This window comes from Halichoerus grypus, chromosome 1 (assembly GCF_964656455.1).
Source record: "Halichoerus grypus chromosome 1, mHalGry1.hap1.1, whole genome shotgun sequence".
Lineage (NCBI taxonomy): Eukaryota > Metazoa > Chordata > Mammalia > Carnivora > Phocidae > Halichoerus > Halichoerus grypus.
The window spans coordinates 154811146-154824532 of record NC_135712.1 but is presented as its reverse complement, the minus strand read 5'-3'; the positions used below and the strand labels follow the sequence as shown (position 1 = coordinate 154824532).

At 43.1% G+C, this 13387-nt stretch overlaps 1 protein-coding gene across 2 annotated transcripts; it reads left to right on the top strand.

The window, feature by feature from the left end:
• Positions 1-329: 329 nt before the first annotated feature.
• On the top strand, positions 330-12057 carry ZKSCAN7 (zinc finger with KRAB and SCAN domains 7). 2 transcript variants are annotated; one of them, XM_078074129.1, is made up of 4 exons: positions 330-438; positions 6403-6494; positions 6812-6938; positions 8782-12057. In XM_078074129.1, the coding sequence occupies exons 2-4, from the start codon at positions 6480-6482 to the stop codon at positions 10233-10235; spliced, it is 1596 nt and encodes a 531-aa protein (XP_077930255.1). In that variant the 5' UTR covers positions 330-438; positions 6403-6479; the 3' UTR covers positions 10236-12057. The 2 variants fall into 2 exon arrangements, with proteins under 2 accessions (XP_077930255.1, XP_077930253.1); XM_078074127.1 differs by having other exon boundaries at positions 338-438; positions 8785-12057.
• The last annotated feature ends 1330 nt before the right edge of the window (positions 12058-13387 follow it).

The following is a 13387-nucleotide window of genomic DNA, read 5'->3' as shown; positions in this document are numbered from 1 at the left end:
TAACAGCTCTCCCTTTGGCCAGAACCAGTCAGCTAGAACTCAGTGCTCCCTATTTTGACCCCTAGTTTTGGATCCTATTCCTCCCGGGGTGGGGGTGGGGGGGCACACACGTTGGAAGGGATGTGGTCAAATCAGGCAAGGCCCATAGAGCTCTGGCGCCTGACAGGGCATTGGCGAGTGGAGGGCAGGCGCCCAGGGCGTTGCGGCGGGGAGCTGGGGGTGTTGGGGACCAGCCAGGTGCTCACAGACCCGCCAGCAACGCACTGGCGCCACGGAGAAGCCGAGACGTTGGCCCTCCCAGCTTCCTAGAGAGGCCGCCGAGGCCCGGGGCGGCGGCGCGCGTGCGCGACCCGCGCCGACCGAGAGACCGGAGCGGAGCTGGGGGCCCTGGGCAGGTGGTGTGGCCGGAGGACCGACTGTCGGGGGCCTGGGGAGTCGGTGAGCGGCCGGGCGGGGCGCGGGGCAGTCGGGGGCCGCTGGCCGGCGCAGGGTTCGGGAGGGCGGCGGGGGCGTTCGGCCCCTCCCGGGCTGAGAGTAAGGGGGCGGGGGGCCGGCTGAGGCCCGGCCTGGAGGCTGCGCCCGGGGCGGTGGTCTAGCCGGGGATCCGATGCCAGCGTCGTTGAGGCGCGTATCTGGAAGCGCTTTGCAGCCCGGGGCAGAGTTGGGAGTAATGGCTTCTGCGCTTTATCCTTTCTCCCAATTATGCAAACAAAGCGTACTCATTATGGACGATTAGATGACGCGGGTGAGTGCCAGAAAAGTAAGAGTAACCGCAATCCGCAGAGTTTCGTCTGGATGCTTCCTGACACTTTAAAATTTGTTCATATTTATGCAGACTCGTATACATAAATATATGTATTTATTTATTACGAAATTGGATCATACCATTGCTTTTTAAAAACTTCTTTTAGTATTATGGTGATACAGAAATACTGTGCTAAGATATACATAGTATTTACCATAGGATACAATAAAATTTACCATTTTAACCATTTTAAAGTGTGGCATCATTCGGTGGCATTAAGTACATTCCTACTCTTGCTTCTTGAAAGTTATACTTTAAACCGGCGGGATGCATTTGTTCACATGGTGGTCAAAATTGGTGCCAGCATCATGGCATCACTAAGACATATTTCTGAGAGTATAATGACAAGAAAACATTTTGTTTTCAGTTTATTTTCCGTAGTACACATTACATAAAGCTGTAAGTGCTCAACAAATGACGTTTGTGCAGAAAAATAGTAAAGTCTTGTTTATTAGGGTGATTGTCTCTTTTCAAAATGAAAGCGAAGTATATAAAAAGGGAGTTTTTATTTTTGTAATATATTTTTTTTACAGGTTTTGTTTTAATAAAGGGGAGTTTTTAAACAGAAGGTACAGCTCCAACTTAAAACCACTGTACTGCCTCAGACTTGCATAGGCCTCGGAAACCAGAGAATGGTCTCCTTCTAGGTTAAAAGTGGTGGCCAGGAAAGAACACCATCCTGTTTCAAACTGTTTGTAGTTCAAGAGGGAAAACTCATTAGTATTAGGTACATGGTTTGCAGGGAAATGTCAGTGAGTGGTTTTAGTTGTAATTTGATGAAGGAATTTCAGAGAACTTGCATCTGGGTGGACGTGTGTGCATCTGTGTGTGTATTGAGGGTCTGATGAATGAGGGTGCTCTTACATGTCATGTTAATGCTGGAGAAAGGCAGACAAATTTTGGTTAAAAGCCGTAATCCTTCCTGTAGGTCGAAATGATGGGAATGTTTTGAAGATAAACCTCAATATAGACTTATAAAGGAAACTGAGAACAGCATCAAAAATATTAACTATGCCACTTTAAGTTTTCTGTGGCTCCTGGTGTCCAGGAAGTCTTAGTGCATCATAACCATTCTGTGATATCGGAGAGTTGCTCCAGAGTAAATATACGTAACGTATAGTAACTGTAACTTAATCTTACTTGGCAGTCTTCAGTATTTTTGTATCAGAAACGCTCTGACGGAGCTCCCTCAGGTGAATCATTGCTGTACAAGATTGAATTTTTGAGCTTAAACTTTGCCTTCCCTCATCTTAAAGCTTTTAGCCTTCTTCCTTGTTTTATTATACTGCATCGCTCTGGACACTGTCTAACATACCTGTGTTTTCTTCACTTCGTTGTCTGTCTTCCTATGAGCTCTGCAAGGCAGTATTTCTATTTATTTATTTATTTATTTAGTTAGTTAGTTAGTTAGTCTCATTCACTACAGAGACCTTAGTGCCTGGGGCACAGTAGGTGCTCAGTAGATACTGTTAAGTTAATAAAAGAATGACTCTGAATTGGAGATAAGAATGACAGTATATGGTATCTTTGATTGCCAAGTTAATTTTTAAGCTAAAAAAATAAATCAGAAAAAAACGATAACACGCTTCCTCAATTCAAAAAACCTTTTTTTTTTAGTAATTGTAGACATACAGGGGGTTGCAGAAATTGTACAGAGTTCCCTTATATTCTTTACTCAGTTTACCTAAAGTTAACATCTTGCATAACCATAGTACAGTCATCAAACTTAAGAAATTTACAGTGGCACGGTACTATTAATTAAACTGCTGACTTTAATTAGAGTCCATCAGTTTCTCACTAGTAACCTTTTTCTGTTCCAGGATCCAATCTAGAATCCCTCATTCCATTTAGTTGTCACGTCTCCTTGTTTTCCTTTAGTATATGACATTCTCTCCATCTTTCCTTGTTTTTTGCGACCTTGAAGCTTTTGAAGTATGTTGTGCTGGTATTTTTAATGCCTCTCACTTTGGTTTTGTCGGACGTTTTCTCCTGCTTCGATTGAGGATGGTGTTGATATGTCTTATTACTGTTGATATTAATTTTGATCTAGTGGTGTCTGCCACGTGTCACCACTGTAAAGATACTGTCTTTCTCTTTGTAACTAGTGATTGTTTGGGGGAAGATACTTTGAGACCTTGCATAACAATATCCTGTTTCTCCTTAACTTTCACCCACTAATTAGCCTTCCTGGTGGATCTTTATTATTATGATGATGATGATGATGATGATGTTATGTTAATCACCATACATTACATCATTAGTTTTTGATGTAGTGTTCCATGATTCATTATTTGCGTATAACACCCAGGGCTCCGTGCAGAATGTGCCTCTTTAATACTTCCTGGTGGATCTTATTAGTGTAATGGTCTAATGGTGACTTTCATTTCTGTTATTCCCTCTGCAGTTATTAATTGGAATACTTTCTGAGGAAGAGTTGTGTCTTGTTTCCCTTTGTTTTATTTATTCAGTTAGTTATACCAGTGTGTGATGTTGGGTATGTATTCTTTGAGGTATGATGCAGTGCTGATATTACTTATTTTGTTGCTTAAATTATTCTAGCCTTGGCCATTGGGACCTCTTTGCAGTTGACTCCTGTTGCCTCTTGAAGTGCCCACATCCTTTTTGTTGTCTTTCCCTGACTTTCTGGCACCACAGAATACTCATGTTGTATCTTCCCTTCCCCAGCCCTGGAGACCACCACTTCTCCAAAGAGCCCTAGTTCCGTTTATTGGAGAATGGTATGGAGAAACCAAGTTTGGCGTGCTCGGTTTGAGGACAGACAGTCATTTCTTAATTGATATATTTAAGTATAACGTAACATTCCAATTATGTACTGGAAGCAGTCTTTCTTGTTTCCTTACCAGCGTATGAAATAAAGCATATGTACCCTTACAATGGTAGGAAAAACACAAGAGTAAGAGACTGCTTAATGAGGATTTTAAAAGAAAATAAAATCACATTGTGTATGAGTTGAAGAAGCAAAATGACAAAAGATAAAGAAAGAAAGAGAGGGAGGGAGGAGGTGTGGGGGAGGGAGGGAGGGAGGGAGGAAGGATGGAAAGGAAGGAAGGAAGGAAGGAAGGAAGGAAGGCAGGCAGGAAAGAAGGAAGGAAAGATGGGAATGTCCCTGAGAAATGGCCAGGTAATTGCTTGGGATTTTCCCTGTTCTTTACAAAGCCATTTTCATTGTGGGATTGAGACTGGGGTTAAGGTATGAAGCTCTGGGAGAAGAAGCCTGATGAGCTCAGGTTTCCTCCTAGGCCTGGGATGAGTGAAGTTTTTCTTCTGTTCTCAAAAGCTAGTTGGGACATGGAGAAGCCCTGAGGCATTAGGATACCTGAATTTAACCGTGCAGGTTCAGCTCACTGGCCCCCATGTCCTTACTGTGCTCTGGATCTTTCATCCAGAATCCAATAGGCCCTGGGGGTCTTCTCTGGGTTCATGGTTGCAGAAGCTGGACTAACCCCTTCTTTGGTTGAAGGCCTGGAATCCTTTGCCAAATTCCTGGCTTTTGCCCTCAGTTTCCTGTCTGTCAGTCTTCTCATCACCTCTGTCCAGATACTTCACTGATCTCTTCAAACATTTCTGTAACAGCTGCTTCAGAACAGGTCTGCTTGGAGGCTTATTTTTGGTGCTAATTGCACTGTGGGTCTCCATTTCCTGAGATAGGTCTTGCCGCTTACATTTCCTGGTGGATGCATTTCTTCAAAATATTTGTCTCTGGCCTCAAGTTCATTCTCTTTAGGCTCACTGCCAGGTTTCTGGTCACCTGAGCAGCTTTCCAGTTCTTTCATACTTCAGTTTCTTTCTCTTCTCCAGTCTGTCCTACAAGTTTGTCGGGGAAAGTCTCTGTCCCTCTTTCTCTTGACTTTCAGCTTCCTTCTGAGCAGTCGTTTCTGCTACCTGTTTGTGCTGCTGGGGCTCAGCAAGGCTGGAGCCTGCCCCTCTTGCTCCTGAAGCACCGTTTCCTCTCAGCCTTCTTTTGTTGTTGCTGGTCTTCAAGTCTGTCTGTGGGCCTTCAGCCACTTACTTTATCATTTCCCTCCTTTTCCTTTGCTTTTGTTTTCTCAAATACTTACTCTTCTTTTTCTCCCCTAGTTTTCACAGCAAGGCTTCATTTCTCTGCCAGAACTTTAGCAGACTCCTCAGCGTGCATGATCCTTAATGTAGTCCTTTATTTGACTTTTCATGCCCTGAGAGCAAGAGTGTAGTTTCTTTCTGTTAGCGGGATGGCAGCGTGCTTTCTGGTGTGAGCCTCTTTCCGTCGGTGTTTAGTCATTATTTTTTGTCTGTCCTGATAGCATTGGCTGAGTCTGGAAGATGTTCAATAGGTACTGAATAGGAAGATGTTGAATAGGCACTACAAAGAGGGGAAGGCTTCTGGGCGAAGGTAGTGATTTGTTTAAATGTACTTAGTGATGGTGGCAGATGGAGGGTGGTTTCAGGGGAAGATGAGCATCATTTCTGACATGGTGCACTGAGTTATGAGGCCATGATGTAACAGGTGCCAAGTTGTGCTATCTATATAATTTTCATAAATGGTCTGCATTAGGGTCCAAGTTTATTGTTTTTGTATGCACATCTAGTTGTTCCAGCACCACTTGATGAAAAGTCTGTTCTTCTCCTTTCAGTGTTCTTGGGCCTTTTGTCAAAAATAAGTAACTATGCATATATGGGTTTATCACTCAATGCTTATTCTGTTAATGATCTGTGTGTCTGTCCTTATGTCAGCACTACATTACTTTGATGACTGCTACTTAGTAAAGTAAATCTAGACATTGGAATTATGAATCCTCTGCTTATTTTTTCCCACTATTCTCTTAGCTAGAACTCCTTGATTTTCCATATGAATTTTATTATGAGATTATCAGTTTCCAAAATGAGCCAGTTGGAAATTTGATAGAGATCATGGTGAAACTAAAGCTTAATTAGGGGACTATTTATGAATGCGAGTTTCAGGACAGAGAGGGAATGAGAGATGTCTAGAATCATTGACAGAACTTGGGTAGTCAGGAAAGCAAGTTGGTAAGAACGTCCATTTTTGACTGAATTTAAGGTGATGAGGGACACCCAATTCATATGTCCAGTAGGCCACTAGAATTCTGTAATAGGGGTCTAGAAGAGAGCTGGAACTGGGAAAGCAGCATTGGAGCATTGAGAGTCCGTGAGATCTCTGACAGAGCAAAAAGGGACGCTCTGTGGCCGGAGCACCTGCAGTGTCCATAATGAGAAGCCAAGAGAAGGAAGGGAAATCAGGAATGAGGGGCCAGAAATGTGAGGGGCAAATCAGGCTGGGCTGATGCTAGGGAAGCCATAGGGAAAGAAAGTGGGCAGAAGTATAGCTTCCTTCAGAGAGTTTGAAGCGAGTGAGGGCTGGGAGGAATGGCCAGTACTCAGTTGGACCAGGGAACCCTCTGCACCCTCAGAATAACATCTGCATGGAAAATTCACAGCACAGTCAGAATAACGCCTGTATGGAAGGGGGATGAGAGGCAGTGTGTGGAGCTGCCTGGGTTCTCTTGAACCCACTCACTGGGATACAGATCTTACTGGAGCCAAGGCAGGGCTTCTTCTCATAGCTCTCTTTCCTCCCTCAGGTCAGTGTGCTTCTCAGGTGCCTGCCCTTTCCCAAGCTGGGAAGTCAGGAGACCAGGCAGTGGCAACTGTGCTTCGGATGGTCAGGCCCCAGGTGAGCTGGACTCTGTCTTCCCTGAGTTCCCAAGTCTGTGGCCTGGGAGTAGCTAGCGCTCATCTCCAGGGCTCTGGCCAATTCTGAGATTAATCCTGCGGTTTCCCTGCCTAATTGCTTCCTCTGGAATTGGGCCCTGCCTGCTGAGTTCATGGATTCTGTCTGGCCCTGAACTTGTCCTTTTAGATGTGTCATCCCAGCTTCTCTCCCTCCCTCACCCCTTTCCCCACCAGGGCCCGACCTGGGCTCTTGGTACCCTGATGTGTCTGCCCTTCAGGCCGGGAATATCCCTGAGCAATAGAAGCTTGTCATTCCAGGGATCTGCAGCGTACCAGTTCCTGTCTGTGGACTATACTGAGAGGAAGTGGAAAGGTCCGGCCCTCAGTCAGAGAGCCGTGTACCGGAGCATCGTGCCGGAAAATTATTGCAGCATGGCCTCATTGGGTAATGATTCTGTTCCCCAGTAATACAGTCTGCATTCTTTTCTTTACATTTTCTTTGCTATATTCTTTTTTTTTGTCAACTTTTTTATTATGAAAAGTTGCAAACATGAGATAAAGTAGAGAGAATACTCTAATGAACCTCTCTGCGCCCATCACTCAGCCTTAAGTTATCAACGTTGTCTTTACTTCATTATTAATTGACCTAGGGTGGTTTGGTTAGAGTTTGTAGTTGTAAGGAATAGGGAGCCACTCACATTATTGTAAGTACTGAGCTGTGTTACTTACAATAAGGCTGAAGGAATGGAAACCCTGATCAAACCCACCAGCTAGACCATCCTTTGGGAAACAGGGCCCTCAGCAACAACAGCAAATAATTTTTATGCCAGGGAATGTAATGCTGTTGCTCCCCGCATATCTGTTTTGTCCTCCCACTGCTACCCATTTTCTTCATTCTGTATCTTTTGTCCCCTCATAGTTGCTTCTTTATTAGACTTTCCGTTCCCACGTACTTTCTGCACGCTATGGCTCCTAATGGCTTGGCTTCTCTCCATGCCTCATTTCAGTTTAGAGCTCCTTCTTGTTTTAGTTTTCTTTATTTTGCCCTATTTCCAGCTCACATTTTACTTAGAGAGGGACTCCAAGGGTGGTTCAGCCTTTAAGTATCATCTCTGTTTGGGCAGAACTTTGCCCCTGGCCACAGCAGAGGTGTAGCATACAGAGAAGCTACACTTGGGCCTGGTGCCCTGGTCTAGTCAGTCGTGGTCTGAGATGTATTGAGACCAGTTACTTGGCACAAAGCATGGCTGCCTCAGCTTCCCCTTCGGGAAGGACTGAGGCAGGACAGCTTCCTGGAAAGGGGAGTTTTCAGGGCAGGTTCCCTGGTTGGCAAGTCTAGCACAGTAGCCAACTCTAGAGAGGGTGGGTGGGCTTAGGAGTCCAGGAGCCAGATATCTATATCTTCCCTATATGCTGAAATGCCATATGATGGCCTGTGGGCCTGGTTAAGATACGATTAAAAGGAACCAACAGTTTTGTGTTTTAGACGTGACTGATTGCTGGCTACTTCCACCTGTTCCAAATTCAAAAGGAAATACTTAACTGTTCAGTTTCCTAGGATTCCAGATTATCAAGATACCAAAGACATATTTTGATTCCTATTTCAAATTATCGATCCCTTTCTTAATTTTTATAGGAATGTAGTACTTGCTGTACTGACTTCTACCAGTCTAGTGCACCAGAGACTAGGGGAATCCCCACTTTTACAGCTCTGCTGTCCCTTCCAGTACTTTTCCCCAGCATTTCTGAACCTGTGACTTCTCTGAATCTTGTCACTGTCCTCACATATGAGAATCACTTTTTTGGTACGTTTTTTCCTAACTGTGTTTGCTCATACTGTTTCTCATATTTGATTTGAGGTATTTGCCTCTCCTTTCTCTCCCCAGTATCTTTACTGGGAACCATGGAACCATACAGTGTCATGGTTGGAAAGGACGTTAGAGTTCATCATTTTACAAGTGACTTCTGTAAGATCACACCACCTTTACAGTCTGTGCTCTTGCCTTCCGGTTGCTCTTTTTAGTTGGACAATTAACGTGGAGAAATTAAGAGCTTCACGACAGAGCTCTGTCCTGATAGCTCTTCTTCCACCCTCCCCCACTGACTGCCTTTGTCCTCTTTGTCTTTCTGTCCTTGAAGAAAAGCTTGAGCTATTTTCCATCTTTCTCTTGTTCTTAATGTGTCATCTCTTAATGTGTAGGTTTTTCAGGTCCATAGACTCCTGATGATTCTGTTTCATCAGCAGGACAAGAAACGAATAAGAGTTGTTTTCTTCTTTCTTTTGGCAGCAGGTGAGACTAGGATGCGGCGTTCAGAGTTGCCTGCAAAGCAGGAAGTTTCTAAAGGATCGGCGTCATCTGATGGGACATCAGGAGGCCTCTGTGGAGTAGTTTCTGGGGAACCAGAGACCCGAGCTGCCTGTGAAGGTACTTTAGAGCAGCTGGAAGGGCAATCCTCAGATGAAGAAGGGAGTGGACTGGAAAGTGATTTCTTCAAAATAACACACGAGGATAAGGATAAATCCACAAAAGATGGATGTGATGAATATAATGAACTTGGGAAACATCCAGATCTGTCCTCTAGTGCTGCAGAACATCAAGGAGTTCTGAAGGGACAGAAATTTTATCAATGTGATGAATGTGGTAAAGCTTTCAATTGGAGTTCACACCTCATTGGGCATCAGAGAATCCACACTGGAGAGAAACCCTATGAGTGTAATGAATGTGGTAAGACCTTCAGGCAGACCTCTCAGCTCATAGTTCATTTCAGAACCCACACAGGGGAAAAGCCCTATGAGTGCAGTGAGTGTGGAAAGACTTACCGACACAGCTCCCATCTTATTCAACACCAGAGACTCCATAATGGTGAGAAACCATATAAATGTAATGAATGTGGAAAAGCTTTCAATGAGAGTTCCAAACTTTTTGACCACCAAAGAACCCATACTGGGGAGAAACCTTATGAATGCAATGAGTGTGGGGCTGCCTTTAGTCGGAGTAAAAATCTCATCCGACATCAGGTACTTCACACTGGTAAAAAACCTTACAAGTGTAGTGAGTGTGGGAAAGCTTTCTGTTCTAACAGAAATCTTACTGACCATCAGAGGATCCATACTGGGGAGAAGCCTTATGAGTGTAATGAATGTGGCAAGGCCTTCAGTCGGAGTAAATGTCTTGTTCGACATCAGAGCCTACACACTGGGCAAAAACCATACAAATGTAGTGAATGTGGGAAAGCCTTCAGTCAGATCTCTCAACTTGTTGACCATGAGCGAATTCATACTGGAGAAAAACCTTTTGAATGTAATGAGTGTGGTAAGGCATTCAGTCTGAGTAAATGTCTTATTCGACATCAGAGACTTCACACAGGTGAAAAGCCCTATAAATGTAACGAGTGTGGAAAATCCTTCAATCAGAGCTCATACCTCATTATACACCAGAGAATTCACACTGGTGAGAAGCCTTATGAATGTAATGAGTGTGGGAAGGTCTTCAGTCATAATTCTAGCCTTATGGTTCATCAGAGAACCCATACTGGGGAGAAACCCTATAAATGTAGTGATTGTGGGAAAGCTTTTAGTGACAGCTCACAGCTCATTGTGCACCAGAGAGTTCACACAGGAGAGAAACCCTATGAATGTATTGAGTGCGGGAAAGCCTTCAGTCAGCGTTCCACTTTTAATCACCACCAGCGAACTCACACTGGAGAGAAGCATTCAGCTCTGGCTCGCACAGTTTATTGAGACATGATTCTCCAAGATAGCAAGATATTTTGAGTTAATCTTTCCTTGTAAGAAAGATACTCACCCTGATCTCCTCTTGGAATCACTAATCAATGAGAGCCATTCCCTCCATTCTTTCTGCTTGAAAATGAAGGTGGGAGAGTCACAGGGCCCTCCTTCCCAGCTATGAGGGAAGTAAGGACTACACATTTCTTGGACTTGTAGATTCCCTCCCGCCCTTTCTCCCTCCCTCCCTTCCTTCCTTCTCTTTCTCTCTCCTCTCTTTTTTGTTTAAAAATGTATATCTGGTTTTAGTTATGAATCCTATAATCAAATTGTGTGCTTCTCAAGGACAGTAATTACATGCTTCCTTTCTTTCTAGCTAATTCATTTCACATTTGCATAAAGTCATTCTCCAATGCTCTGGTTTTTTCCTATCTTGGGTATGGCCTTTTAAAAAGTTCTGTTATAATCTAAATTCTCATCACTTGTATTTCCTATCTAGAAAACCTTTTCTTCTTTCTGTTTCCTAATCTTTATCCCTCAGACCCTGTAAGATCCAGCTCATCTCAGAAAGACTTTCTTCTTGAAATGCTTTTTCTTTCCTCCTAAACTTCTCTTGATGACCTCAATGCTTCAAATTAGTCTGTGCTACAATTTGCCGTTGTTATTAAATTGCATTCAGAACAATTGTCAAGGCATAGGTGTACACTTTCATAACAAATTAATGTAGGTTCTTTGAGGTTGAGTATGTATTTCTTTTAGCATATAGATAATTTTCATATGCTAGTTGTTTAATTTTTTTTTTTTAAGATATTTTTATTTATTTGACAGAGAGAGAGAGACAGCTAGAGAGGGAACACAAGCAGGGGCAGTGGGGGAGGGAGAAGCAGGCTCCTGGCCGAGCAGGGAGCCCAATGCAGGGCTTGATCCCAGGACCCTGGGATCATGACCTGAGCCGAAGGCAGACGCTTAACGACTGAGCCACCCAGGCGCCCCTAGTTGTTTAATAATTTTTTTAAACTCACCTTTCCAATTCAGCCATTCTTAAACTGGGCAGGAATTCCCCTTCTACCACTGGACCTAAGTGTTTTAAAGATGGATATCGTAGGATACCAAAGACAAAGGCCTCATTCATATCTTCTACATATACCTCTGGGAGTTTTAGTGCTGTTTACCTCAGCCTCAAAGAACTAACGATTTGTGCTTGAGCATGCCTCTATTCATGCATGTCTGTGTGTGTGTGTCTAGGTTTTGAAGTCAGCAATTATTCCACTGATACATACTTTTTCCTGCTTTCTGTGATTGGAGCTCACAGTGACTGATTTCCTTACCATGTAGTTCAATCTACCTGTAACTGCCATCTAATATCAAGGTGAGAGGAGTACACTTAATTATTATAATTATCTCTGTGCCATCAGGAGGTCTTTTCAGAGTCCAGTAGTCGTATAGGAGACATTAGCTTTGAACACCTTATCCCTTCCACCATTGCAGGAGTGCCCCAGTGCAGGGGAGCCTTTGCCTCTGGTGTCTGCCCCTTATCTCTTAGCAGGACAGTAGGATTGACAATGTGGCGGAGGAGGTTAGAGGGGGAATGTCAGATTATGTAACCTGGAAGGGAGAGATTATTGTGAGCTGTGATTTATATCTGAGACAATGGAGAAGAAAGGGAAGAGAATTGAGGCTCAAGAAAATAAGAATTAGATGTGATTTGTGGAGAGGCATCTCAGAAAAGATTAGAAAGAGTGTTACTGGGGAGATCTGTAAAACTACTGAACCAAGGGTACAGCTAGAAATTTGCCATTTGTAAGTGTTTTAAATTAAATTTCTGTTTTCAGATATATTTTTGCTGTTTGTTTCCATTTTCCTTTACAAGATCTGCAGATAGGACTTTCTTAAAAGTGTTTTATCTTGGGAGCACCCAGATCCTGAGAAGGAGCCCAACCCCATATTAGCACAAGGGCCCATCCCTCCACTGTGATTTGCACATTATTAGTCATGTCTTCAGTAGAACCCCCTGCCTATTGTATGCTATAATTTTACCTTCTGTTTGTTGTTTGCTCATCCTCTTACCACTCTGAGTCTGGAGGGTGAGAGCCAGCACTATTCATAAGTATATACCCTCCACCACCAGTCAGGTGTACATGTTCAGTAGGAATGAATGTCCTTACTTCCTTGAAAAGTACTCAGGCTCTTGCATGGAGGAAAATGGGCTATATATGAAAGCCACACCTCAATTTCTATTGGTTATTGCTAGTATTTAAAAAAAGTATTGAGTTTTAAAAATTTTATCTGCATCCAATTGCCTTGCTAAGTTATTTTTAGTTTTAATAGTTTTTTAGTATCATTTTCTAGCTTTTCTAAGTATACAATAAATAATGGTTAATATTCTCTTCATTTTCAATCTGTATGTCACTTAAGTTGTGTGTTAGCAAAACTATTTAAAAAAATCTTTTGAATAGTGGACAACAGATTTTTTTGCTGAGTCATGAAATATGTGTAACAACTGCATCTCTTTAAAGTATACGATTGAATGAGTTTTGATAGATAACTCCATGTAGGAAACCATCTCCACAATCAAAATATAGAACATTTCATCATCCCCAAAAGAGTCCTCTTGTAGCACATTCCTGCTCTGGCCCCAGTCCCAGGCAACTACTGATCTGCTTTTTGTCACTGTAGATTTGTTTGCATTTTCTAGAATTTTATAAAAATGGGTTACCATCTCTCTTGTTAATGAAAGCCAGGAAAGGTGCTCTGGCATGTGCTAGGGTTCCCCACCTGGGCTCCTTTGTGAAGGCCTGAGGGAGCGGGTATGACTGGGGCCACCAGGACATTGTAGGCTGTTGGAATTCTTGAGAGGACCTTGTTAAGAAGGGTCTGGATGGTAATGGCACTTTAAGGTAGAAAGAATTAGGAAATTGAAGTAAATCTGGGAAGACAGGAGGATATCAAGTAATGATAACTAAGTCATATCTATCTGTCTACATAATTTCTGAAACATAAAGACGCAAAGATGTAACTAGGCAATCAATCATACGATGTTGATATAGTAACCAGGGAGCTTGGGAAGGTGGCGGAGTAGGAGGACCTTGAACTCACCACATTTTCAACTAGATAATATCCATATCCAAGTCAATAAACTAGACTGTGATCTGAAGGCTAGTGAAACA